Below are 27,230 nucleotides of genomic sequence, written 5' to 3'. Positions count from 1 at the left end.
CTGGGGACCCCCAGTGTGGGGACATCTCAACCAGCCTCAGCAGTGCTGAGCTGCAGCACAGCCGGAGTGTTGCACGGTTAGGAAATCCAGTGTTTTCCTCTTTCCTTTCCCTCTGCTTCCAGCACAGCTCCAGGCTTCCCTCGCCGAGCCATCCCTGCACACCGGGAGCACAGGGAGCTGCACTCTCCAGTCCCCTGGGAGAGGGATGCACTCCTTTCCTCCTCACCACCATCCCAGGCTATCCCCTCAATTTTTGCCTTTCCCGAGCCTGCTCTTTAAAACTCACCAAAACGCAGCAGAAAGGATGGAGCCCTGTTAACCCTTAACCACCCAGCTCAGCCCTGCACCCCACCAGGTACCACAGCCCCCCACATCCTTCCCAGCCACTTGATCCATCACCAACTTCACAAAGCGCTGGGCCAGAGGAGCGATAAACGAGGCAGGAATCAATCCCGAAATCCCGAAATCCCGGCTCTCAGTGCCGGACCCCACGCCTGCCTGGGGGTTTATTTCTTTCCCCACTTCTCCTCCCATGGACAAACCTCTTTTTTTTTTCACCCCCCTGATTGCATTTCACTTGCAGCCCGGTAACAAAGCCGTCACCTCCGCCGCTCCAGGGAGACGAGTTACAATTACAAATTGCCACCACAATTAGCGCTACTTCTTAGAGGAATTAGAAAGGGGAGCGGGAGGCTCGCGTGCGATTGATTGCTATTCATCCTGCTTTTCGGTGACCTTGCTCTGGAGACGATGATATTCCTTCAGCCTGGAAACCGGGAGTTGGAAAAAAAAAATTAATTGTAAATTAACAGTAAGAACACACATTTCCTTTCAATTAATTTAAGCAGAATGAGGGGGCGTGAAGAGCAGGCGTTTGTTAAGGCCTGTACAGTTTAATTATTTTTTTTTTCCCCCCCACGAGATAATGTAATTAATCTTAGAGGAGTCGGGGGGACACAGAGGATCGGGGAGAACAAAGCAGTTAACAGGCAACAGGAAAAATTAAGAGCCCATTATGTAAATGCGGCGTGTTTTACAGCCCTGGAGTTGGGAGGGCTCTGAGAAATAAGTAAAATAACGAGGCTGGCTGTGCTGGGGAAGGCTGCAATTAAGCAGGGCTGGTACGGGCAGGGCTGGTGGCACCCCATTGCTCATGGGGTGCTTGCAAAGGGGGCTTGGTTCACCCCCAGAGCCTGAGTGAGGACAGGGGAGAGCCCCGGGGTGCTGGGGGCTTTTCCCCCATGGGAAAAACCCACTCCCCCCCACAGACCTGAGGGAGTTGATGTTGATGAAGCCAGTGGCGTCGGCGGGCTCGTAGTCCCCTTGCACGTTCATGCTGTGGAGAGAAAGGCGCTGTCACTGCCATGGGATTCCGGGGGGATCGGGGCTGCCCTTTGGGAAGGGACCCCAGACCTGGCTGCTCTCCCCTGCTGCTGCCCCCTCATCCCCTGGAGGCTGCGGGGGCTCAGGTCAGGTCCCTGCCAGCCCCTGGGGAAGGGGCACATGGCTCAGCCATGCCCAGGCTCCACAGGCCCAGCCAGAGACACAGCCCCAAAATTCCCTCCTTGGCCTCTCATGTGCATCATCACCCTTCTCCTCGTGCTCTGGCACTGCCCAGGGATGCTCACCCTGTCCCAGAGTAACCCTACAGGTACGGCCCTAGAAAAGGGATGGGATCCTGGGCAGGAAACACTGCCCCAGGCACAAACAGGACTCCAGGCAGGGACAGCCCCGCACTGCTGTGGGGGTTTATGGACCTGGCAGCCAATTCCTCAGTGCACATCCCCTTTCCCAAGGCAGCAGCCACCCACTGAATCCCAGCTCCAACAGTTTCCTACATCCCCAAAACACACGGCTCATTTCCCAGAAACCACAAACCTTACAGGAGGAAGTGGAGGGAAATAAAGATGAAAAAAAAAAATAAAAAAAGAGTTTACAACGATTTTACCTCCCCTGACGGGCTACAGAAAAACCTCTGTGCTTTTATTTTTGCTCATTCGAGTGGTTCTGACCTGCTCTATAATTACGTTACTTTCTACCTACTGTGCAGAGGCATTTCCACACAGCTCTGCCTCTCACAGCTTTCTCTCGGGTTCCTGTGACGCCGTCACTCAAAGGCTTTCAAACCAGCGATGTAGAAATCAAAAAGAAAAGGAAAATGGTTGGAGACGCAGGGAGAATAAGTGCCCCTGCTTTTCTCTCCCTCTCTCTTTTTCCTCTGTCCCACCCCCCTCCATCCTCCTTTTTTTTCTTCCTTCTTTTTTTTTCTTTTTTTTTTTTTTTTAATACTTTATTCATTTAATCTCTCCAAGTGAGAGTGCAAAGCATAATGAAGGGTTGGGACGGATTATTAGGAGCTGTTGATTTTGAGGGGGAGGGAAGGGGGGAAAAAAAGCCAGAGAAGAGAAAGAGAGAAGATAATTTGACTCCGACTGATCTAAACTCATTCGGGTGTATTTATGGCTTATAAAGTGTTTAGAGAGATTGAAAGGAGTTGAGGGAGGGCTGAGGGGGGAAGCGAGCAAGCGAGAAAACAACACGAAGAAAGAGGGAAAAGCCAGAGGGGGAAAAAACCAATATTGACTTGAAAACACGGCTCATGCTTCGGCTGGATGCTGGGCTGGGCCCTTGGTGTCACCTGTGCCACTGGGAATGGGATGGGATGGGGTGGGATGGGATGGGATGGGATGGGATGGGATGCTCACTGTCACTACTCCTGCCCTCCCCAGCCCCACTCACCTCACCAGCTCCTCGTTGTAGAGTGACCGTGGGGACTCCCTGCCCAGGATGTAGACGTGGCCCTTGAAGACCGACAGGCACACGGTGCCCACCACGGGCTCCTGCGAGCGCCCGATGCACTCCCGCAGGAACTCACACTCAGGGCTGTGCCAGAAGCCTGAGGACAGGAGCTGGATCAGCAAAGGGCTTGGGGAAAGCCAATGGGGCCTGGGACCCCAGGTTGCACCCCAGGGTGGCCCCCAAGGCAGTCCCTGGGTAATTCCCAGGGGAAGGGATGCAATTGCAGGGCTGGGTGAGGAAATGAGATGCTGGGACACACAGGTTGAGCCATAAGGGATGGAGACCTCAGGTGTTTCCCTTCTCCCCATGGCCCTCAGGATGGGAGAAGAGGATAGAACAAACTAGAACTAGGCCACGGGGCCATCCTTATTCCAGCTCTGCTGAGCAGGGGTGATCATGCAAATGAAGAGATTTGTTAAGTAGGTATGAAATGGCCACTCAAAACTCACCATCTTGGGAAGGTCAGGTGGAGACAGACAGATGGACACAGAAATGGGGGGGAACAGCTCCCAGCACCCCAAGGAAGGGATGAGCCATTCTCCCCTGGGATGGGCAGAGTAGGAGTCTGCCCCAGAGGGCCAACCCCAGCCTGTGGATTGTGCTCAGGGGGATGCAGCCCCACAGGAATACTTCACCCCTCAGCAATGGGGGTCCCAGTGGGGCAGCCACCCCAGCAGTTCCCATTCCCCATCCCAGAGGGGTGCAGAGCAGTGCTCCCCCCAGCTCACACAGCCTGGGCTGTGCTTTGGGCCACAGGTGTCTCGGCAGCCCCAAGTGGCCTCTCCACCTTCCCAGCCCCCCCAAGGCCAGCGAGGCTCAGCTTGTTCCTGCTGCCTCTCGTGGGGAAGTTTGACTTGTCCCCACTGTGGTTCCAGCACGAGGAGCTGGCAGGACACAGGGAAGCAGTGCTGCCACCCCAGAGAACTCCATCTAACCCCAACCAGCCTGGCCCTGCCCTGGCTCCAGGGGGGACAGCAACCTCTGGCAAACCCAATGCCCTGAGCTGAAGCCCAGGCTGGGTGTTGGGGTGTTGGATGTACAGTCACACCCCGGCCCCCCAAAACACATCCTGGGGGAGCAGTGGGGCACTGCAGGTGCATGGAGGGGCCATGCCCTGCCTGCCACCCCCACTCCCCTCCTGTCCCTAAGCGGGGTTATTAGCCAGGGAGTCCTCCAGAGCCGGAATAAAGCCTGGGAGATGGAGAAGGAGATAGAGGTGGGGAAAGAAAGAGCCCATTCACCGCCCTCCAGTTTTATCTCTCCCATCTCACACCGGTGCCCTCTCACCTTTCCCTTCCCAGCTGGGCTCTGGGGCCGAAGCCATTAAAGAAACAAATAATTTCTTTTGTTGTTTGGCCTCACCAGCCCCCGAGCAGGGCCGTGTCCTGCAGCCTTGTCCCCGGGGTCTGTGTGGCCCTGCTCCAAGGCACAGCACCACCAAACCCACCTCCCTGAACTGACCCCCTCAGCTGCTCCACCTTGGAATGGCTGGGAGATTTGGGGACCCCTTTCCCAAAATCAGCACTGCCATGCCAGTAGCAACTCCGGCTCCAGGCAAATACATTCCTTTTTTTGGTACCCACCCTCCAAGTATAACTCTTCAAATAGCAGGATTTATATAAAAATCCCTGTAAAAATAAACCCCAGATACACTAAAATAATAACCAGCTGCTTAAATCCTGCCTCTGACAGCTCCAAGTGGGAGGAAGCATCCCCCCCTCCCGACCCCCCACTGCAGACACTGGAAGCGATCCCCCTTAATGACCTCCCCACCATCCTGCCCTAATCACGGCGCAGGCAGGGGGACAATGGCATTTCCGCACCTGGAAAGGACGGGAACCGGCTTCAAAGCCACCCCTCCACAATGGGATCAATAGGAACAGGGGGAAGATAAACACTAATTCTCCTAAAAACAGGACTAGCTGCAATAATGAGGTGTTAAAGGAAGGTGAGCTTGAAAGCCTGGCCTCCGGGGACCCACGGGTGCTTATTGCACCCTGCTGGGCTTGTTCCTTGGATTTGGCTGGCAGGGAAGTCTAGGACCAAGCTGGGAATCCCTGGGGATTGGACATGTGAAACATCAGCCTCTGCCTGGCAGATGTGGGGAGGGAGAATTTAAACCATGATCCCCCCGAGTGTTTTTTTAACCTGGTGGCTGCACAACAAGTGAGTGGTTAGGAATAAACAAAAAAAAAAAAAAGGTTTATGCCTGAACTACCAAAAAATAATAGTCAAAAGAAAGGCAGGCCAGGTCAAAACCTAATAAAAATGGCCAGAAGCAAGAGTGGCACTGGAGAATGAATGAGGGCAGGGGCTGTGATCCAAGAGGAAGGTGAAAAAGGTTCCCCAGCCCTAAAATGTGATTTAAACAGCAAAGGGGCTCAGGCATTAAATGCCAGTTCCTGAGAAAGATTGAAGAGCAAATGTCCTTGGAGGGGAAGGTGACAAGCACCGGCACCAGAAACTGCAGGGGACAAAAGCCTGGCCCAGTCCTGATCTGCTGCTGCCCAAAGCCTGAGCTCCCAGGATCAGGTTATTTCCAGGGAATCATCCCATGGAAGACCCCACAGGAATCATCCCAGCCCCTGTGGTCAGAGACACCTGAAGTGATGGGAGGAGGAGCTGGGAGGCTGAGAAATCAGGGCCTGTAAATGACAAATGTGTGGCCACTGGGCAGGAATCTCCTGGGCCTCCAGGGGTGACAGCTCTGCACCCAGCTGTGGGCAGTGGGGTTTTGAGCCTGCTTAGGGCATTTTGGGCTAATCCTTCTTCCTTCAGCTTAGCACCAGAGACTGGGTCAGGGTGGATCCATGGGGCAGCCCCCAGGGCAGTGCTGGTTCTCCTGCTCCTTAGGCACGGGGGAATTGCTGAGCTGTGACCCCTCAAACTCAACCCACGGTCTGGGGCTGTGGCTGCTCCGCAGGAGGAAGGACACAGGGCTTCACTGCTGTCCTTCACTGCCGGGCTGAGCCACCATCCCCTCGTTCCTTAGGGCTCCCAGCCCTCTCCAGGCAGCGCTGTCCTGTCCCAGACCCAGAGCCCCAACCCGCAGTGCCCCTGTGTGGGCTGTGCACACATAGCACAGCCAGGACCCTCCAGACCCCCCGTGCCACTCTGCCAGGACACAGGGACAGCTCTCCAGCTTCAAATGCCGCGGCAGGGGTTGAGGTTTAAAGTTTGGGTGCCCCATATCCCACTGTGCATGAGGCAAAGGCAGGGGTGGAAGGAGTTGGAGGTGAGAGTTGGGGAAAGGTGACACGAGAAGGGGCAAAAGGATGAATTACATCCAAATGTGCTGGTTGGGATGGAGTGGTGGAGCCGGGCTGGGAGAGATGCCATGAGCAAGCCCTCATGGAATATGGCATTGCCTCCCAAAGGCAGGCATGGAGCTCCCTGGGCAGGAAAGCAGGCACAGTGTGGGGTTTTGCTCAGCCCAAACCCACCTTTCTCCCCAGGAGCAGCCTCAAAACCCACACCTCTATTTTACAACCAATGGGACCTGCAACTTCCAGCAGCAAGCAGGGAGGATGAGGAGGAAGGCTGGGAGGATGCTGCTGGGGCAGGACTGGACTGCACCTACCGTTGTACACCAGCTCTGAGAATTTCAAGGAGAGTCCCTGCTTGATTTTCCTCACTTCCCGGTCCATGGTGAAGGCCTCGATATCTAAATGTGCATGGTATAGGATCGTTCCTGCTGGGGTCTCATAGATACCTAGCCATTTTTCCAGGCAGGGGGAAAAGCAGAAAAAGAGAGAGAAACGAATGAGACCAAAACTGTCAGCAAATGACAAAAAATAATGACTTGGCTGACAGAAGGAGCTGTGGTCGAGCACATTCAGTCTCAGCTCGCTGTAAAATGCATCTGTCATTATATTCATGCTGGGGCCGAGACAGTCCACTCCGCACCTTGCGGAGAAAATTTCTAGATTCCCCTCTTTGAAGAGGCACTCTGACGAGGCTAAATGACAGGGTTTGGGAACCGATCCCCCCACCCATCCGTGCCCAACGGTCTGCAGCTGAAAACCTGTAATTAGCAGAACGAGCGGGGCACAGGCATGGGGAGCGCAGGGCCTGCAGAACCCTCCTCTCCCCGCGCATCCGCTGGGAGGCAATGAGGCTGCCCAGGGGCTGGGAGGGCAACTCCTTTGGGGTTGGCAGGGCCCCCCCAATCCCTTCCTGCTGCCCCTCCATTGCACAAGGCCTGGGGATGGAGGATGCTTAATTATTTCGGCAAGCTGCTCCTTTGTTCTAGCCGTTCAAGGCTTGTTTTGTGCGTGGTACGGTTATTTGGTGTTTAAATACGAGTATGGCTGTGTGGTTTTCTCCCATCCATGGTGGATGCAGGTGGAAATATTGTGGGGAAATGCTGAGCTGGTCTGGCAGTGAATATGTGATGGGAAAGGCTGTGAGCCATCCACAGCCAGGGCTGCTCTGCCAGCATGTCCCTGTCCCCTGCCTGCCTGCAGGGATGGTCCCTTTCCAATGCTGGGCATCTGCTGCGCTGCAGTCATGGGAATGGCAAAGGGCACAAAGGAACCCTGTAGGAAACTGTCCCCACTGATGGGGATGTGTCCCCAGCCAGCCCAAGAGAGGCTGAGGGGAGCCCACAGGGCTCAGAACTTCCCCAGGCTCTGCTCTCGGTGCCCTGGGGAGTGGCACAGGCTCAGCACACCCCGTGCCAGTGTGGCCACAGTCCCACAGACACAACAGGAGCCACAGGCACAGCAGCCCAAGGCTCTTCCATCAGACCTCATCCCAAGCAGTGCCCACGATTTCAGCACCCTACAGGCACAGACCACAGCCTGACTGTCCCACAGGAGAGCCAACCCCTCCTCTCCAGCCACCCCAGTCCCTGGGGCAGCTCAGGTGTTCACCAAACATCCATTCCCTCGGGATGTGGGAGCAGACAGCCAAGTTAACACCAAACCCCAGCTGTCCCCATGGGCACAGCAGTGACACAGGGGCACAGGGAGCTGCTCTGTGTCCCCTCCAGCCCCTGACTGTGGAGCTGAGCCCACCGCTAACACAATTATTATAATTAATATAATTAATGTTCCCTCTCCTTCCCCTTAGGAGATGTTAAAGCCAGTTTGGGATGAAGGTTTGGGTACATGCCTTGACCCCCACCTCCTGCTCATTTTGGGTGTGCTGGGAGACAGGACCAGAGCGTGTCAGCTGGGGCAGAGGGGAGGGCAGCTGACAGCCACTCTCCAGCCTCGCCACGGAGACAAGAGACACCTTCAAAGTGACACTTGCACAATCTCCAAGTGTCTATTTTCCTCTCCCCATGTTTACAGGAAAAAGACAGAGGTGTCAGCACTGCAGCCCAACGATGCTTCAATCACCCCGTAATTACTGCTAAGGAAGGGGGGACCGGAGCAGGGGGGACATGGAGGGAGGCAGTGAAGGAGACAGCTGCTGCTACTTAAAATTTTCTAATTTGTAACCTCGGCTGTCACTTCACCTCCATCCGAGCAATTCTGCTGCGATGAGTGCAGGCTGTCACTCCCGACATCATCCGCGGGACAGGGAGGGATGTGGTGCCTTCCCGAGGGGAAGGGCAGGGTGATGCTGTGCCCACGGGAAAATGCTGCCCAAATTTCTACCCCCTGTCTGGGGCTGAGGCTGGGCCATGAGGCCGAGTTTGGCCTGGTGTGCAGGGAAGGCGTTTTCCTCTTTCCTCCTCCATCAGCTCAGCGCATCCAGAGGAGGAAAGGGAAAAAGGAGGAGAGAGCCAAGGGGAGGAAAAGCGCTCAGCTTTTGGCAGTGGCTGTCCCCCTCCTTCCCTCTTCCTCCCCACTGATTTCATTTACTTCACTTGATTAGCCCCCCTTTGGAGTTAAAAAGATAATTTGATAATGAGGATGTGAAGGGGAGGGGGAGGCAGGGCCGTGCCCCCCGGCCCAGCCGTGCCCCCCGAGCGGCGGCAGCGGCTCCCTGGCACCCTGTCATTAGCCACCCTCCTCCCACTAAAACAAATACAGCAAAACCGAGTTAATTGGGCTTAAAAGGCTGGTGCGAGTGCGTTCCCTGCGCCCCTCGCCCATTAGGCCTTAACGAAGTCCAATTAGGAGCTTAGTAAAAATCAATGCAAATGAATTTTTCCTCTTCTCTGCGACTTCCTGGGACTGGGAGATGAGGAAGAGGAGGTGGCAGCGAAGGCACCACAGGGAAGGCTCTGGCCATGCTGCTGCCTGTGCCTCAGTTTCCCCTGCAGAGCCCCAAATCTGCGGGGCAGCCACACATTGCTGGGGTTTAGAGGATTGTCTCTTCCAAGCCCAGCTCCCATCTCCAGCACCATTGATCCTAAATCCATTTGGGGTCCAAAACACTCCAGGCAGTGGTGGGGGGGGTCACCCTGAGTTCCAAAACCCTGGGGGAGAGCAGGTGCCCACAGCACCCTCCTGTCCTGGCCTGCTCCCATCCCAGCTCTGCCTCTCTCCTGCAGCACATCCCACAGGGAAGATTTCTGGGGGGGGGTTATCTTAATCCCAAAAAGCCACCCAGGGGCAGGATCCTCCTCAAAGGCCACCCCAAGGTCTCATCCCCACGGGGAGCCACCCCAAGGTCTCATCCCCACGGGGAGCCACCCCAAGGTCTCATCCCCACAGTGCTGCCCCGGTCCTGCGGCACAGGAGCACGGCAGCGATCGCTCGGCGATGTCACACAGGAGACAGATGTGACAGTTAAATGGGGTTTAGAGAAATTATTAAATGCTGGAAGGGTCACTAGAGCGTGTCAGCAGCTCTTAAAAAAAATAAAATAGATTTTGACAAATTACTCAGCATCCTGCATGCAAATGCACAGGCTGGCATGTGCGGGTTGGGGTTGGTGGTTTTTTTCTTCCTTTTTTCAGTTTTAATATGATTATTTGGGGTTTTGTTTCTTGCCCTGTGGTGGGGAGGAACACTGCAGGCTTAGTCTCACCAAAATATTTACTGTTGTCGTGCACAGAGGGCAAGTTTAAAGAAAGGAAGCATGTAATAAAGTATTAATGAGATTCAAAACAAAAGAGCTGGAGTTGGGAAATGATGCTGAGCCACCTCCTTACTTAGCTTTGCACGGGGCAGCTTGCTGCCTCCAGAGGTTTCCAATGAAATTGATCACAATGGAATATCAATATTAGGAGACATGGGCTCAAAAATGTGTGGATAAATCAAACATTTGCTTTAAGAAAAAACCCCAACAAAACAAAACAGTAATTTGCATCAGCTTCCTGTAGTTTGTACAGGTATTGGAGAGTCTGGCAGGACTTTCCATGAGCATATCCCCACCCAAGCCCAGAGCTGCTGTGTTTGCTGTGGGGACAGGTCTCACCTGGAGGCACTGGGAGCCCTGGGCTGGTGCCAGCAGTGGCAGCTGCTGTCATTAGAGAGTGACAAGGAGTCCCTGTCACGGGGAAATCTCTGCCAAAAGCTGATGGGGAGGGAAAGGCTGAGGGCTGCTGGTGTGACCTGAAGCAAAGCACCTCAGGATTACTGAGCACCCACCACGGTTCTCCCATTTTTTCTGTCTTTTCAGTGCAGGGCAGGCTCACCTCTGGACTTCATCCCAACGAAGCGGTTCTCCACGATGTCGATGCGCCCAACCCCATGCTTGGCCCTGGAGGAGAAGGGAGGTTCCAGCAGCCCCAGCCCCACAGGTGGGTCAGGGGGGTGGACAATGGGGAAAAACCCAAATGACAGCAGGCCAGCCTCTGGGCAGCACTGCTGACCATCAGTAGGGACCCGAGACAAGGCAGGTGACAAGGAAATGGGTTTTTCTCCCCACCAGCCTCTCACTTGTCACTGGGGCCACCAGTACTGCAGGCAGCCGTGCACTTAGGCCACTGGAAAAAAAACTGGGCAAGGAGATGGGACATGGCATAGCTGTATTCCCAAAACCACTTTTAAAACCACTTATTAACCATTGAAAAAGTGAACAAAATGGAAAAGTTCATTCCCATTCGCTACCAGGAGGATAAAAGCCCAGAGAAGAATGGCCAGGGACTGGGTGGCACTTAGTGGATGCCCTTGTGGGTGCCCTCATGGGTACTGCTGTGTTTTTGGGAAAACTCCTGAGGATGGTTCTGTGCCAGCAGCAGCAGAAACCAGGCATGGGGTGGCAAATGGAAAGAAAACCCCAAAGGAGCTGCTGCTGTGGAGACAGGAATAGAAAAGGGCAATGAACCTGGCCAGCAGGTCTCCATGCCCCAAAAAAGTAAACTCTCCACACAAAAAGGACACTGAGCCCTCTTGGAGACAGGGCAGGGCAAGAAGTGGGAGCAGGGGGTCCAAGACTGAGCTGGGACAAGAAGTAAAGGGTGCCCTGCAGTGGGCAGAGCAGCTGGGCACAGAGGCAGCCCAGAGAACGTTCAGAGAACTTTTCAATCCTCCACACACCCAGTGAGGAAAGCCCTGAGGTATTTACACCCTTGTGCTCCTGGCCTTGGTGCCCAGCTCTGCTTGCTGGCATTTATGGCACAATGGGACCATCCCATCGCTGGCCACCATCCCTGGGCTCTCAGGACGTGTCTGTGTGAGCATCCTGCCCCCAGCCCAGCCGGGTACCCTGGGGACACTGCCCTCGTCCCCTCTGCCAGCCGGACAGGGTGGCACTCACGCGATGTCGTTCAGGTACACAAAGAGCTCCAGGGCCGACCAACGAGTGGCTCCGTTCCCAGTGTTGGTGACTCTCACTGGGACACCTGCAGAGGCGGGGAGAGAGGATGGGCAGGATCAGCCAGTGTCAGGATCCCCCCAGAACATCATCCCGCGGGCGTTAAATAGATGTGACAGATATGAACTCTAAATAACTTCTTAAAAAGGCATATCCAAGCTGGTGCGAGGGGGAGGCGAGGGGAGGGGGTCCCACCTCGGGAGAGGAGCGAAATAAATAAATAAAAAAGGCCATAAAAACGTCACCCCCCACTTTTCCTCTCTCTCCTCCCTCTCTTTTTTTTTTTAGGGCCTGTGAAATTGCAACCAGGCCCTTAACTAATTGAATTTCACGCTCCGCAATTGTCTTACAGCGCAGCACCTTCTGTCCCACCAGCCCTTGTTGGGGAGGGGGGGACAGAGTGACAAATGTGTGTCCCCCTCCCCTCGGCAGCATGGGGGGTGTCTGGGGGGGACCCCCACCCCGGGGCACGGCTGCTCGCACACGCACGCACACGCACCCCGCGGTGGGGCGCTCCCCGCCAGGAATTCATTATTGCACCTTTTCTTTTTTTCCCACCCCCTTAATTTTATTTTTTTATTTTTATTTTTTTTAAGGGCAGCGGGCAGGAGCAAAGCAGAGCGGGGTGGTGGTGTTGGAGCGGGGCAGGGGGGGGATGCTGAATAGAAAGAGGCATTTTTCTTCAGCGGTGTGAAATGAGCAATAAATGTATTAGGAAGCTGACAAGGGGGCTGCGGAGCCCACAAAGAAAAGCGGTGCGGAGTTGGAGGCTAATCCCCCCTCCATCTGCCCTCCTCATTACCATTTAACGCACTATCAGTTGCCAATCAGCCTCAATGCCTCCCTTTCTAGTCTTTATTATATAGGCGAGAGCCCTGTCTAGTGACGGGGGCTGGCAGCTCCCCCCCATCACCCCCCCTTCAACCCCCTATTTTCCAGGGGTTTATAAACTCAGTTGTAAATTGCTATTAAATGTAAACTCGCGGCAATAATGAACCTTAAGCTGCTTCTCGCCGTGGGCCCCCCCACCCCGCGCCCTCCCCTTGCCCCGGCTCTTTCTCTCCTCATCCTCCAGCGGGATATTGGCCGGGGTCCGCCCGGCGAAGAGCCGGCGTTGTCGGGGCTGCTGTTGCTGAAAGCTGCTTAGCCTTTGAAATAGTTAATAATTAGATTAAAACTTCAAATAAATTAACTAGGGGCTGAATGGGCTGCCGGGAGGGGGGCTGCTCCTGGCAGGGGGATCATTCTAATGGAGCAGGGAGGCTGGAGGTGGGGAGGGGGTGTCCCCTCCCAGCAGGGTCCCCCCTCACCCCCCAGCCTGTGCTGGGCTCGCTGCTGCTGCCAGGACGGATGGTGGCATGGGGATGGCTGTGGCTGGCAGAGGTGGAGATGCTGCCCAGTGCTGGCTCTGGGCCTTGCCCTGTGTCCCCAGGGGTGCCATGGAGCATCCCTGTGTCCTTCGTGAGAGCATCCCCAGTAAATCCTGCTGAGCGCCTGCCCAGCATCTCCTGCACGCCCCCAGAGCCACCTGCAGGAGGGGGAACTCTGTGCCCACTGCACCTTGGGGGCAGGTGAGAGAACTCAGGTCCCTTCCACCCCCAGAAAGCCCCTGAGATCTAAGCAGACCCTCTGCGCACCTCAGAGAGCCCTGGTGTGCTGTGAGCACCACCCTCAGCCCCCATGGCACAAGTCAGGGCCCACCCTTCTACCCCCACCCTGGGGTGCTCCCAGCTGCCAGAGAAGCCCAGTCCTGGCTGGGAAGTGGCACTTGTCTGGGGGGCACAGGGCCAAGAGCCTGGCAGCAAGGAGGGCCTTACCCCGCTCAAACTGGATCTCCAGCACGTCTGGGGTGTCAGGAGAGTTGGCTGGATCACAGGTCTTGGTGTAGAGCCCAGGAGGAGCCTGGTTCTGCAGGGACAGCGAGAGAAGAGGGGCAGCCAGTGGCATTGCCATGGCCAACACAGCTGGCAGCCACAACCCTGGAGTGCATCCCCCATCCCAAATCACATCCCCACTCCAGGGGTGCATCCCCCATCCCAAAGCACATCCCCTTCCTAGGGGTGCATCCCCCATCCCAAATCACATCCCCCTCTCTGGGGTGCATCCCCCATCCCAAATCACATCCCCACTCCAGGGGTGCATCCCCCATCCCAAATCACATCCCCTTCCTAGGAGTGCATCCCCCATCCCAAATCACATCCCCACTCCAGGGGTGCATCCCCCATCCCAAATCACATCCCCACTCCAGGGGTGCATCCCCCATCCCAAATCACATCCCCACCCCAGGGATACATCCCCCATCCCAAATCTCAGGCCCAGCACGGCGCAGCACCGGTGCTTACCGGGGGCCCGGGGAACAAAGGGGTTGGCAGAATCAGCCAATTTTTCCCCTCAACTTGCTCTCATCTTTTCCTCCACCGCCCCCACAGCTGGAGGCGGGATGGCTGAGGAGAAGCAAGTCAGGCAGGGAAAAGCAGGACGCTGGCAGTGAGTACCCGCACGTCCCCGCACCACGGACGGGCTTATTCGGCACTGAGCGCAAAAACGAATGAGCAAAGCTGACCCCAGCAGGTGCTCCCGGCACACCGGCCCTTTCATGGTGTCCCGGGGTTAATACACACGGGGAAAATAGAGCAGCAAAGCAAAAACCCATTTCAGAGCACATCAACCTTTATGTATATATATATTTTTTTTTTTTTTCCCTGAGATTTACAGGGAAGAGGCATCTTATCTCCATCAGAGCCAGGCCAGCAGAGGCGCGGGTGCCGATGGTGAATTGCTGCAATTGAAGTGCGTGCCAGAAGAAGCGGGAGGGGCGGGAAATGTAATATAAAAAAGCTTTCCGTCCCGGAGAACAAATGCTTTGCAATTTCACATGGCCCCTCAGCACTCACCCATGATGCGACTGCACAGGCTGACCCCAAAATACTTTCAGGTCTGTGTTTGTAAACTCCTGCCTCCAGAGGGACTCCGCAGCCAGCCACAGAGGGGGAATGGAGACACAGAGCACCCAGGGCGCTGCAGCACCATGGAGAGTCACACACCCTTTGCAGAGGTGGCAAACTGGCATTTCCCCACCAAACCCAGCGGGACAGAGCTCTGGCTACCCCTGGCCAGGGCACCCTGCCTGCACCCAACACCCAATGCCCACGCTCTCCCTCTTTTCCTTTGTAAGCACAGTTCTTCTGTTCACTTAATCAAATCATGGAATAGTCTGGGATGACCTTTAAATGTCTCTTTTCCCCCCTTCTCTTGCATTCCAGCAAGGAAAAGAATGATAAGGTATAAAGCAAGTTAGGAAAAAAGCCCCAGAATAATCCAACCAAAAGTGACCGCTTTAGAAAAATTTAAGCTTTTTAAATGGAAAAGTCGTTTCTCTACAGAAGAAGTTTTCATCTAAAATTTTTCCAGACAGGCAACAAGAATTTTAGTGAAAACTTCCATTTATTTTTGTCCAGATATATTTATACTTGCTGAATCACTGCCAGCACCTGAGGGAACCCCACACAGCTGCGAACACCCCATCCCACCCTCCACACTGGGGGGAGACCCCTGCCTTACCCCAAACTCGGGGTGCACATCCCAACACCAGCCACAGCCAAATCCTGGGAGTACAGACATAGCTACCCAAACACTCACTGCAGCAAACCCCTCCTCAGTTCCCATTTTATGTCATTTTTTGTCCCTTTCCCTCAATTTAAGGGACAGGCATTGGCAGGCACATCTCCCCGTGCCCCCACGCACAGATTACACGGGCTGTGGATTTCAATTTTACATCGTCTGGCCTTTCCTAGCCCTGATCACACTTATTAACTAGATGAACCTGTGAGAGATGATGAAAAACTTTGAGTTCAAAAGGAAAAGGTGTAGGGAGGTGGGAGAAAAAAATACCGGAAAGTATTAAAAACTCTTTACTAAACATTGGAAGTCAAAGTCAGGTAGTTTCCAATTTTCCAAGCCAACTATGAAAACCCCTATTAAATAAAATAACTAAATAGAAATAAAAAGTGGCATTTGGCTTGCATTCCATCATTACGGTGTGAGTCTGTCCTCTTTTTATTCTCTCTCCTAAAAGCACAGTTCAAATGACAAATAGTTTGTTGCAGTGTATCAATGCCTTCTATTTATCCCTCCCCGCAGGGGGGCTAGTCCTGCAATGTCATCTTTAAAGGGAAGAGAGGGAAAAAAAAAAGGAGGGGGGGGGAAGGGGAAAAAAAGGGAAGAGTGTGTGGAAAGTGAGAGAGGGAGGGGGGAAGAAAGAAGCAAGAAAAACGGGGCAAGAAGAGAAGAAATTGGAAGCAAATGGTCCATGAAGTAAACCATGATGCAGAGCTATCGATGCCGCAAATGGTTTATTCATCCGGCTGATATTGTTGTGCCCGGGACTGAATGAACTCTTTCAGAGTGCCATATGAAGTTAAAGCAAGTAAATTTCTATCTTTCTCCGCATTAGCTGCCTCATTGCCCTTCAATCGGGCCTCACAGAGGCAGAAAATAGCTCAACCATCTGCTTTCAAATCCCTGCCTTTGGCAGGTCCCGGGGGTTCGGGGAGGGGAGCCCGCCGTGCCTGGCACCCCGGATCTTGCCAGGGCTGCCTTGTGCCAGGCACGGCTACCTGGGCAGGGACGGGGACAGCGGGGACGGGGACAGCGGTGATGGGGACAGCGGTGATGGGGACAGCGGTGATGGGGACAGCGGGGACACCGCGCCCCGGGAAGCCACCTCCCAGCGCTGTCACAGGGTGAGGTGCCCGAGCAGAGGATGCTCAGGGGTGGGGTCAGGGCACTGCCCAGCCCCGTTTTCCAAGCGGGGTTTGGGAAGGGAACGGGAGTGCGGCAGGCTGGGTCACACCGTGCCACCTTCAGCCAAAGCCACCAACAGCCTCAGTGCCAACCCCTCCCGTGAGGAGGACACCCCACGGGAACCTGGCGAAGCCTGACCCACAGACACCCCTCTGGAGGGCACCAGAGGAGGAGCGGGACCCCCTCCCCACCTTCCTCTTCCTCCCTGCCCGCCGCAGGTACGCGGCAGCCCCGCTGCGGGCACGGAGCTGCAGCGGCCCCGCTCCCTCTGCCCGGGCTGTCTAATTAGGGCTGATGGATAGTTTAAATAGCTAGTTTAAATAGCTGGTTTAGTTTAAATAGCGGCCGGGCGCGGTGACCCGCGGGCACGGCTCGGAGGGGCCGGAGATGCGGTGCTGTCACCAAGCCCCAAGTCCCCGTTGGTAGCCACAGCTGGTGGCCCCATGGGTGCCCACAGGGTCTCCAACACCACCCATCAAAGGGAGGTTTTACCCCACACCCCCACGGAGAGCGGGCTGGCAAAGCACGGGCAGGGGACACCGAACCTGTGCCACCCGCCACCAGCTCTGCCTCTCGCCAGCAGCGCCTGTGTCTAATTGCTCCTTTAGCGCGACACTGTCCCCTCCGCTGTCACCCTGAAACTGTCCCTTCCCCTGCTCAGGCTGGCGGCAATGAACGTGCCCGGACGGCGGCGGAGCCTTCCCCCACACACGGACGGCCCCGCCGTGAAATTCCCAATTAGGCTGCAAATAATCAGCCGCCCCCGGCCCCGTGGCTGCCCTGATCGATTACCTTGGGGTTCTCCAGGATCCCGGCTTCGTAGCTGCAACAGGCAGGGGAGGAGAGAGAAGTCACTGCAGCACCTGCAGCTTGTAACCCCAAAACCCACCCTATGGGATGAGACCCCCCCGTTCCCACCCACCCCATGAGGATGGACATTATGAACACGTTAGGGATTTCCAGAGCATTTTAGCAGCAGCCCTGAAAGGAGAGCCAGGCTTAGGAGAGCCCAGGAGATGAATGTGGACCAGATGGAAAGGGAGGGTGGAGGATTTGGGGTCACCTGTGGTCAGCATGTGGTGGGGCAGCCTGGGATGTGCAAAGGATTGTTGTGGACATGTAGGTTGGAGGGGATTAGGGCTCCAGATCCCAGGTCTTCACCTCATAGGAGCTCCCCACCTTCCCATCTCCTCACCTGATGTGCATCAGGTTCTCATCCATGCTCCAGGGTGTCTGAGGTGTCACAGGCACTGGGATCCCATGTTTCTGCCACAAAAGGGAGAGTGGGGGTAAGACAGCCTGTTGGGAACGCCAAGCCTCATCCATGCTGGTTCCCAGCAGGATCAGCCCCAAAAGCACAAAGGCACAACCCATGGACCCATGGCCACCAGCAGGGCAGCACAGTGAGGTGGACTCCCATGTCCCTGAGCAACATCAGCTCCCACCACAAAGGCCACCTCAGCAGGGACATCAGGGACACCGTGTGGCTGGGTTGGAGGAGAATGGCCATCCCAGCCCTGCCACAGGCTGAGAAGGAGTTCCAGAGCACCCTGTGAACCCCAGAGATGGGGACACCAGCACAGATGTCTGCTCTCAGGTATGTGGTGGGATTGTTGGGATGTTCTTTGCAGGGCCAGGAGCTGAACTCGATGCCCCTGTGGGTCCCTTCCAACCCAAAATGTTCCATGAGTCTATGATTCACCTATCCAGGCTTCTCAGCAAGGGGAGGTGACACAGGGATCTGAATCCCCAAACCCACAGGATGCTCTAGACCCTAAAGAGGACAAATGCTCAGTCATGAGGGGATTCCTCACAGCCTCGTGCAAACACAGGGTGAAGCAGATACACCCCAAGCAGGCTCAGTGTCCCTCTGAGCCCGGGCACCTGGAGCACGCCGTGCCCAGGGACGTGTGGCCCCACAGCAGCTGCCAGCCCAGCACGACTGCAGCACCGAGCCTGGCTCCCTAACAAGGTCACCAGCGTGCCATTTATCCCCTGACATTTCAATGGGGGAAATTGCCTGTGAAAACGAGGTGAATACGTGGGGGAATTAGCAGGAGAGGTGACACACACACAGTGTCACCCACCCTGCCACAGTGTGCTGGCTGTGGGATGGCCATGGCAAGACAGGGATGGGGACAGCAGCTCCCACTGAGCCTTGATGTGTCTGTACAGCCTGTGCACTGCTGGGCAGCTCTGGCATTTCAGTGTCACCACAGCAGGGACATCAGTCAGGGCTCAGCTGGGGACAGAGGAGCAAGGGCTGAGTGGACACTTCTTGTTTGCCAGGAGCAGGGGAAGGAAATGCTCATGGTTGTTGCACCAGAGCCCTCAAACCATCACCTGAGGTGGGAACAAGGTTCTGAGATCTCCTAATGCTGCAGAGGGACTGACTCAGAGCCCTGCTCCTGGGGGGACACGGCCTCAGGCTCATGGGTTCTGATTTGCTGGTTCCCCTCAATAATTCCAGCATAGGCCCTGCTAAGACCCCCATTATCCAATCTAGACCTCCTCTGGCATAACTTAAGGCCATTTCCTCTTGCCCTATCTTGTATTTGTGAGAAGAGACCCACCACTGGCACACCCATCTCACCTGGGGTGTACAAATCCATCTTTCAGACCTGAATGACCAGTGACCTCGAGCTGGTTTGTGCCCCCAGCCAGCCCTCTCCTGGCAGCTGGGGTAGCCAGTGCTCCCCAGCCCATCCTCACCCCATTCCAAAGAGGATCCTCCAAGTCCAGACCAAATATCTACAGAGCTTTGCAGGAGCCAAAGGTGCCAAAGAGGGATTTTGTTGCCAGCTTCACCTGGCTCTGCCATCCAGGAGGGTTTGGCCATTCTCACTCAGGTGTGTGGAATGAAGCAGCCACTGGCACAGATGTGCTGCCAGGGCAAGGCTGCCTTCAGCCCCTGGGCAGCAAATCCACGGAAAGAGCTGTGCCACAGTGAAACAGAGCCTCACTTTCCCTGGCACCAATGGAGCCCCAACCATCATTTGCCAATTCCCCCAGCACCAAGGTGAGCACACACATGTGCTCAAAGGACCTGGCCATGCATCTCCCTCTCCTCAGGGTGAAAAAGAAGGGAAACCACTTTTATTTTTTTTGTAACAGATAACCAAAGACTGAAAAGCACTTAAACCCTCACCCCACAACCTTTTGCTCTTGGAATGGGGCCCCAATCCATTTCATTTCCCTTTCCCCCTCCACTTCCAAACAAACAAAACAATCCCCACAACCAAACAAAACCCCCAAACCCAAAACACATGTTCCATTTTCCATATAATAAAACCGTGGCGCTCTTAATAACTCCCCTATTTGACAATTTGTTTGGCAACATATGGAAAGCTCTCGTAAACTCTCCCCTTCATAATACAGCGGCAGATGGCAAACACAATCCTCAACACGCCGCTCTCTCCCGGCGGCCCTAATGGGCTCCGAGGGCTCCTCACCCCACGCCACATCCCTCCAGCTCCACGCCTCGCCTTCCCACAGATTACCCAGGCAGCTTCGGTGGCAGCTATTTAAAAACTGAAGCAATTTTCTGGTTTATGCACAGAGCTGACTTTTCCCTTTTGATTGATTGAGCCGAGTTGTCAAGCATTTCCATGAAGTCGCTAAGAAAGAAAGGTACCCTGGTGGGCACATAAAAACCTGATGCAAAACTTCTAATATGTTTTATTGTAACTTGTACTTCAAAAAGGAAGGGACGACAAAGGTGAATGTATTTGCTTTGTCTGCTACACAAGTCAGTGAGCTGGGACCCGTTTCCTTGGAAAGCAGGTTACAACTAATAGCCAGGTAATTATGGGGCTTTTAGAAAGGAAGAAAGAAAAAAAAAATAGAGGGAAGGGGGGTGGGGGGAACTCTGACCAGGAGGCTCCTAAGTGGTGCTGCAGGGATGTTGTGCAGGGTGTGCTGCTGGCACCTGCCAAGTCATGGTAAGCATCCTGTGGTGACCCTGAGCATCCCATGGGCACTCCAAGAATCCCACAGCTACCCTGAGCTTTCATAGCCACTCTGAGCACATCTGCTGCCCCACAGCAGCTCCTACCTTGGCATAATCCATCAGCTCAGGGCGTCCAGGAAAGCGCTGGTAAAACTCAGGCAGCCTCCACGGCGCAACAACCTGGCAGGAGAGTAGAGTATGAGATGAGCAGCCCCCTGCCCTCTCATAGCCCCTGGGCCCCCTCTGCTCCTGGGAGCCAAGACCCACAGGGTGTTGGTCCCCCAGCTGAAATTTAATCTCCCAGCACAAGGTGGGAGTAAACCAAACCCTGACCCTAACCAGGCACTGGATGCAAAGGGAAACAGGCAGCATCGATTATCCAGCAGCTGCCTTGGTACTGTTTCCTCTGTGGCTTCGTGGTGTTTGGGGTAAAAATAGGTCAATTAAGGATCATTACAGCCCCCTGAAATGCCAAAACGTCGCTGTGTGCAGCTGGTGGCTTGTTAAAGTGAGGCAGGGCCCTTTGCATCGGTGTTAAAGCAGAATTTCCACCAGCTGCAGAGGGGAGGCAGGGCATTTGGGTTTTGGGTGCCTTACCTTGATCTTGGGACACAGGGCATAGCAGCTGAGCTCAAACCGAACCTGGTCATTGCCCTGGAACATGAAAGGGAGGGGCTGAGGGGTCACCCCAGCCAAACCAGGGGTGACAACACACACACACACACGCACGCACACACTTAGCTTCTGAGGAGCTACTTGGCTCCAGTCACAGCTCCCCTGGTGGTGTTGGAAACCTTGGGCACAGAGGGCAGGGATCCTCTGCCCCATGGGATCATTCCTGGTCCATCTCCACAGCTGGTTTGAACCCCAAACCACCTTTCCTGTAGCTCCTGATACCTCTGTGTTCAAACCAGATTCGGGCATTTTTTTTTCCCCTAAAGACATCAAAGGACGAAGAAGGAAGAGGGCAAGGTGGGGGTAAGACCACAGTGAGCAGAGGGATGCAGCAGCTCATAATTAAATAGCTCAGAACCTCCCTTTACCTTAATTGGCCCTTGCTGATTAGATCTCACTAATGAGTCCAGGTAGCTGGGAAGGGGCAGGGAGCAGTAGGAAGGCTGGGAATTATGAGCACTTCCAAGGGAATTGCACTCACTGAAACCTATTTTCCACCCTCAGCAAGGGGTGTAAGGACCCCACTTCCCTGCCATGGGCCTGGAGGATACATTTACACCGGGCTGGGCATTCCCAGAGGACTATTACACCCAGGCAAGCACATCCAGCCGAGCTCCCGTTTCCCTCCCGGGCCCAGAGCTCTGTCCATCTGCTCGGCAGCGGGGACACCCCAGATGGTCCCATTTAGGGCTCCGCAGCCGGGTCGAGTTACCGGCAGTCAGTCCCTGCCTGTGCCCGAGGCTTAATGGCTTGGGGAGTGCAGCCACCGAGGGTGGCCCTGCCAGCAGGGATGGCTGGTGGCACCTGGGAGCACAGGGGACACCAGGGCGCTGAGGGTGTGTTACTCCAGGGCGCCTTTGAGGGGGAGTTTTCAAGAAAAGCTTGCTGAGGATGGATAAGATGGGACAGAAAGGGGTGCAGGGACCCAGCAGGAGAGTAATTCTGGTTATTGAGCCCCCCAGTTTCCCCTCTGCCCCATCTCCTGGGCGCTGGCAAGTCTCCTGGCTGCCTTTAACATCCCCTTTCTAGCAGAGTCCCCACCCTGGGGACCCCCAAACCCATTGCGATCCCCCCAGGGGGTCACCTCGCCTTAGCCCAAGGCACGGGCTGTGGGAAGAGCAGAAGGAGGCACCCGGCAGGTCCTGGGGTCACCCACTGAGCCCCGGGTGTCCCCTCCCCGGGCGGGGCAGCGGCCGGAGGTGACCCACGGGCACGTCTCGGGGGTCCCACGCTCCTCCAGGGGGATTCCCCCTCTCCAGGAAGGGGCTGGCTCCGAGCATCCCTTTTCCACGGTCTCTGGCTGCCTCTAGCGGCAAAGCGGGGACGGGACAGGAATGGGGACATAGGGACAGGGTCTGGGACAGGCACCTATTCCAGGACGCCCCTAACCTTGCTGGGTTGTGCTGGTTCAGTCTCAGCCAGCCCCTGACCCGGGAAGCCTCAGCATTTTGAAACTGCTGCCAGGCACAGAGTGTTCAGCTGCGACTCCATCCTTCCCGACAGCGAGACGGAACCAAAACCGAGTGCAGAAATGCCAGAAACCAAAACCGAGTGCAGAAATCCCAGAAACCAAAACCGAGTGCAGAAATGCCAGGAACCAAAACCGAGTGCAGAAATCCCAGAAGAGAGGGGGAAGTGTTGAAACACGGCTGAGTTTTGCACAGTCCCCACAAAACCCCCACGGCCCGGCCTGCAGCCTGACCAGCTCCCCCATCCCAGCACCTCCAGCATCCCTGCCCGGTGGCCGTGTCCCCCTTCACCTTGCCCGTGGCCCCGTGGGCGACGTGCTGGGCTCCCTCCTGCTGGGCGATGCCCACGAGCCCGCGGGCAATGCAGGGCCGTGCCAGGGCTGTGCCCAGCAGGTACCGATCCTCGTAGAGCGCGTTGGCCTGGACTGCCGGCCAGATGAACTTCTCCACGAACTCCCGGCTGACGTCCTCGATGTAAACCTGCAGCAGAGGGACTCTGGAGCTTTAGGAACAGCACAGCAAAATGTCTCTTTGCCTCTCTTTTCCTGAACGTTGCTAAAAGGATTTGGGGTAAAACCTCTGGGGGAGGGATTGCTCCTTGGCACAATCCCCTCTCTGGGCTGTGTGAGACTCCAGGGTTCACCCCCGTGGTGGGGAACAAGGGGAGGGACACTCTTACCTTCTTGGCCCCCAGTGCCAGGGCTTTCCTTCGTGCTGCCTCAAAATCTTCCTTCTGCCCAATGTTGGCCTGGAAAGCAGTGAAAAAAAGACTCAATATGAAACAAGGCCACAAAACCCAGAGCAAGCCCAGTTTGGCACAGGGCATCATGCATGGCATGACAGAGTCTGTGGTGACCGGGTTTGAGGACACCCAGCCGGGGCAGGAGGAGAGTTCCACCCCTTGAGGTGGATGTCTCAGGGCCATGTCCTGCTTTGCCAAGCCCCTTGGCTCTGCCCTGATTCCCTGCCTTCATTAGCAGAGGGTAATTAGCTGGCAGGGACAAGCTGTGCCACACAGGGCTGGCACTCAGCAGAGCAGCAGTGAGCTGGGCCATGGTTAACCAGTGTGAGCAGGGTCACCACCACAGCACACACACACACAACAGGACCCCCACTGCTCACCCAAGCCCCCCCAGACCAATGGCCCAGCACCCCCAGTCCCCAGGGACAGGGTTGCTGTGACGGGCTCAGTGCAGAGCTCACCAGGTAGGCGACAACGTCGTAGCCCTGCTCCTTCAGCCACACCAGGATGCAGGAGGTGTCGAGCCCCCCGCTGTAGGCCAGGACCACTGTGCCCTTGGACTGAGCCATGGTGCTGCCAAAGAGAAGGAAAAGGGGGTCATGGAGCCCCTGCCCTTACTGCAGCCATCAGCCACAGCACCAGGAAACTTAAACAAGAGCCCTCCCAGGCTGCAGGGAGCCAGGGCAGGGCTGGGGGCAAGAGGAAAAGCCACAGCCCTGTGACCATGGCCAGGTTGTGGCTCTCAGCCAGGGAGGACACCCTGCCTGTGCACCAACCTGTGCACCCTGAGGTGGTTGGACAACAGAGGAGCCCAGGGCAGCCACGAGGGTGGTTTGCTCTTACCTTTTCTCCCCGCTGGCAGCCCCAGCACAGCCTGCCCCACGCTCTGCACGTGCCCTGCAATGCTGGGGAGCCGGGGCTCAGCGCAGGCGCCCGGCCGTGGCAGAGGCACAGCTCAATGCCCTGCTCTGGCACAACCCAGCACGTCCCAGCCCTCTGCAGAGCTGCCACAGGCTCAGCTCCCAGTGCCCATCAGGACAGCAATGGCTGGGGGGCTTGGCAGCATCTCCTAGAGCCCAGCCCAGCCCTGAGTCTAATTAATGCTTACGGGGCATTTGTTCTAATTGTGCTGCACGATTGTGTTTTCTGCCAGCACCAAACACCTGAGTGGGGATTCAGCACCCTTCACCCTCCAGCCAAGGATATCCAGGACTTCAGCCAACAACGGGAGATGGTGAGGGATGCTGCCTGGATCTCAGGGGAGGGTTGGGGGTCCTGGGCAGGAAGGGACTCCAGACTGTCCCTGCAGTCCCCAGGCCAGGCTCTGATGCCAGGGCCCCACGAAGAGGCGATGCCAGCTGACCCTTGGCCGGGGGAGGCGGACAGGGGGGCGGCCAAACCCTGTCCTGAGCAACTTCCACAGCGCTGCTGCCAAGTCAGCACAATCGTGCTCCTGCAGGCCGGGCGGGCTCCGTGCCTGCCGCTCCGGGCCCCTCTGCTCCTCTCCCGGCGGGATGCGGCATCCCGGGTGTGCCCGTGCGGAGCCAGCATCCCGCGGGGGAGGCTCCGAGCCACCACAGGCAGCTCTGCCCTGCTTCTGCCGGCTTCTTGCTGAGGAGCAAAGGGTCTGGCAGCTCCGTACCTGTCGGAATCTGTGGGTATTGGTGATTCCCAGATTGTAGAAAGTCTCTGTCTTTCAGCCCCACTGCCAAAGAAGAAGCCATAATTGGTCTGTGCTGGTTTCAAGGTTGTTTATTCTGTTTATCTCTAACATGTTCTGCTGCCCTGCCGCAGCTCTGTCCTGCAGGGCAGCGTGTGGGGCTCTGCCCTCAGTGGGATGTTACAAACATTAAATACCACAAACTACCTGTGCTGGATTTACAATAACGTGCCAATATCTGTCACCTACGTTGGACAGTGTGTCCCCAGCCTGAACCAACAGAAAAATGCCAACACCACAGTGAAACATGGAGGGCATGAAGAAGGAGAAAAAGGACAAGGCACACCCAATTCCTCCATCTTGTCCCCTCTGAACCCCTAATCTAGAAACCTAAAATTTTACTTTTGCACCCGTGTCACACTTAATTATTACTCTTATCAAACACTCAAAGCTGGTAATTCATCCTGTAAGATTGAAAACTCTTTTCCATGGACAGAGATCACAGCCAGTGTCTCTGGGGGCTCTGTCCAGGGGGGTTCCTGACCCCTGCCAGGGTCCCAGACCTGCCAGGGCAGCCAGAGGGAAGCTCTGGATTCCCACCCGTACCCTTCCCCCGGCTCCCCGAGCCTGCCCGTGCCCCTCGGGCTGTCCCGCAGGCAGCACCCGGTGCCCAGGCTTCTGCAAGCTGCATTTCCCTGCCCGTGGCCGTGCCCAGCTGGGTCCCTGCCCGGCGAGCTCCGGCCGCCCCTTCCTCACCGGGGCATTTACAGGAAAGCACTCGCAGTTCCCAGACGGCCCAGCCCAACCCTGGCGCTGCTCCTGCGGCTCTTTTGGAGACAGCTTCCCTCCTTTAGTCCCAAACTCCTTCTCGCCGTGGCCACCAGCATCGCAGCTGTGGTTGCCAGCCTGAGTAAGCACCTCCGAGACCAGGCACACTCGCTCTGCAAGTGGCCCAGGGAAATGCCTCCAACTTTTGCCTGCTCAGACATGTCCCAGTGTCGCAATGCCCGAGGGGCCCGGGGGCACTTTGTCCTGGAGACGCATCCTGCATCCCAGAAAAGGGCTGGGAGCAGCAGCCTCCCGGCTCTGGAGCAGGGCTGGTGCCAAACCCGCCTGCCCAGGAAGGGAGAGCCCCGAAGTTCCAACATTCTGTGGCAATAACTCAGAGCAAACAAAGCTCGCTGGAGGGGAACGCCGCCGGACTTTCTCAGCCCTTATTATTATTCTGTAGCAATTTCCGTGTGAGCTGGGGCAGGGATTTTACTGGAGAGACTGGGGCTGCCCTGCGCCAAAGGAACACCGCGAAATAGAAAGAGAGAGGAGAATAAAAAGCCTGAAACTTCGGTGAAGAGAAGTACTGTCTTTAACAGGTGGGCTGCTGCCTGTGGGCTGGGATGGAGCAGGCAGGAGGGGCAGGGACGGGGACAAAGGCAGGCAGGGGGACAGGAACAGCCTTTCCAACAGCAGAGGCGTGTGCTCAGTGCTGCTGGGGTTTTCTTCGGCATCACCCCTCTGCCTCGTGGAGGTCCCATCCGGAGCAGAGAGGGCACGAGGTGGTACCGGCTGAGGTCTCAGTTCCCCTCCCTGAGTTGGCCAAGGGAATGGGATTCACTTGGAAACTCCCCGCCCATCCCAAACTGACCCAGGAAGGGCTTGACTGCAGTCTGCACCGCGCTGGGAAGGGGCTGCACCGCCCTGCCCTGCTCCAGCACCCAGGGGTGCGGGACACCCGTGGGTGGGTGGAAACGGGACAGACAGGATGAGGGGACATCCCCCAAGGCACAGGCCCCCCTTTCCCCTCTCGCCCCACGCCGTGCCCACACTCACGCACTCCCGGTGCCCGGCTGCCCTCGGTGCTCCGGTCCGGTGCCTGGAGCATCCTCCGCCTCCTCCTGCTCCTTTATTCCGGGCGCGGGCAGGCGGAGCCGCCGCAGGACAGTCCCCCCGGGCACCGTCCCCGGGAGAGGCCCTGCGCTCCTCCTGCCCCCCAGAACAAGGGGAGAAGCTGTTCCCGGGCTGGGATGGAACCAGTGCCCAGCCCCAACCCCTGCATGGCCGCGCTGGGTGCTGCCACAGCTCTCCCCCCACTCCAGACCTCCTCAGCAACCTCCACAGAGCACCCATGGGTGTCATCGCCCCTGGGGAGCTCCACCGAGTCACCTGCCCCTGAGGAGTGGGAAAATGGGGGCAGAGGAGAGATGGTGCTCTGCAGCACCTGACTTTCCTGCCCAGAGCAGCAAGGAGGGGGAAGGTTGGGTTTATTTGAACCTCCATCAGGAGGCAATGCAGGAGCCAGGGTAGGCAGGAGGGGACAGCGCTGTCCATGAGGCCAAACTCACCTTTCCCCCCTCACACATCCCCAGAGCACCCCAGACCCGCAGCAGACCTGGCTTTGGAGGACAGGAAAGCTCCATCCCAAAGGACAGAGATTTTTAGGGCAGTCTCAGACAGGTGCAGCAGGAGCCAGCTCCAGTG

The 27,230-nt window shown here is 56.3% G+C and overlaps 1 protein-coding gene across 2 annotated transcripts; it reads right to left on the bottom strand.

Moving 5' to 3' along the window:
• Nucleotides 1–458: 458 nt before the first annotated feature.
• Nucleotides 459–26,679, bottom strand: ASS1 (argininosuccinate synthase 1). Of its 2 annotated transcripts, none has more exons than XM_030286642.4 (15): nucleotides 26,583–26,679; nucleotides 23,557–23,668; nucleotides 23,033–23,101; nucleotides 22,645–22,833; nucleotides 20,807–20,863; nucleotides 20,315–20,389; nucleotides 17,456–17,526; nucleotides 17,053–17,083; nucleotides 13,275–13,365; nucleotides 11,401–11,485; nucleotides 10,337–10,401; nucleotides 6,380–6,511; nucleotides 2,740–2,896; nucleotides 1,271–1,336; nucleotides 459–766 (listed from the first exon to the last, which is right to left on the bottom strand). In XM_030286642.4, exons 2-15 carry the CDS (start codon nucleotides 23,662–23,664, stop codon nucleotides 712–714), a joined length of 1,251 nt encoding a protein of 416 aa, XP_030142502.4. In that variant the 5' UTR covers nucleotides 23,665–23,668; nucleotides 26,583–26,679; the 3' UTR covers nucleotides 459–711. The 2 variants fall into 2 exon arrangements, with proteins under 2 accessions (XP_030142502.4, XP_030142501.4); XM_030286641.4 differs by having other exon boundaries at nucleotides 26,587–26,624.
• Between the last annotated feature and the right edge of the window lie 551 nt (nucleotides 26,680–27,230).

Source organism: Taeniopygia guttata, chromosome 17, assembly GCF_048771995.1.
Source record: "Taeniopygia guttata chromosome 17, bTaeGut7.mat, whole genome shotgun sequence".
Taxonomy (NCBI): domain Eukaryota; kingdom Metazoa; phylum Chordata; class Aves; order Passeriformes; family Estrildidae; genus Taeniopygia; species Taeniopygia guttata.
The sequence above is the reverse complement of the archived record's forward strand: the minus strand, read 5'-3'. Positions and strand labels throughout refer to the sequence as shown.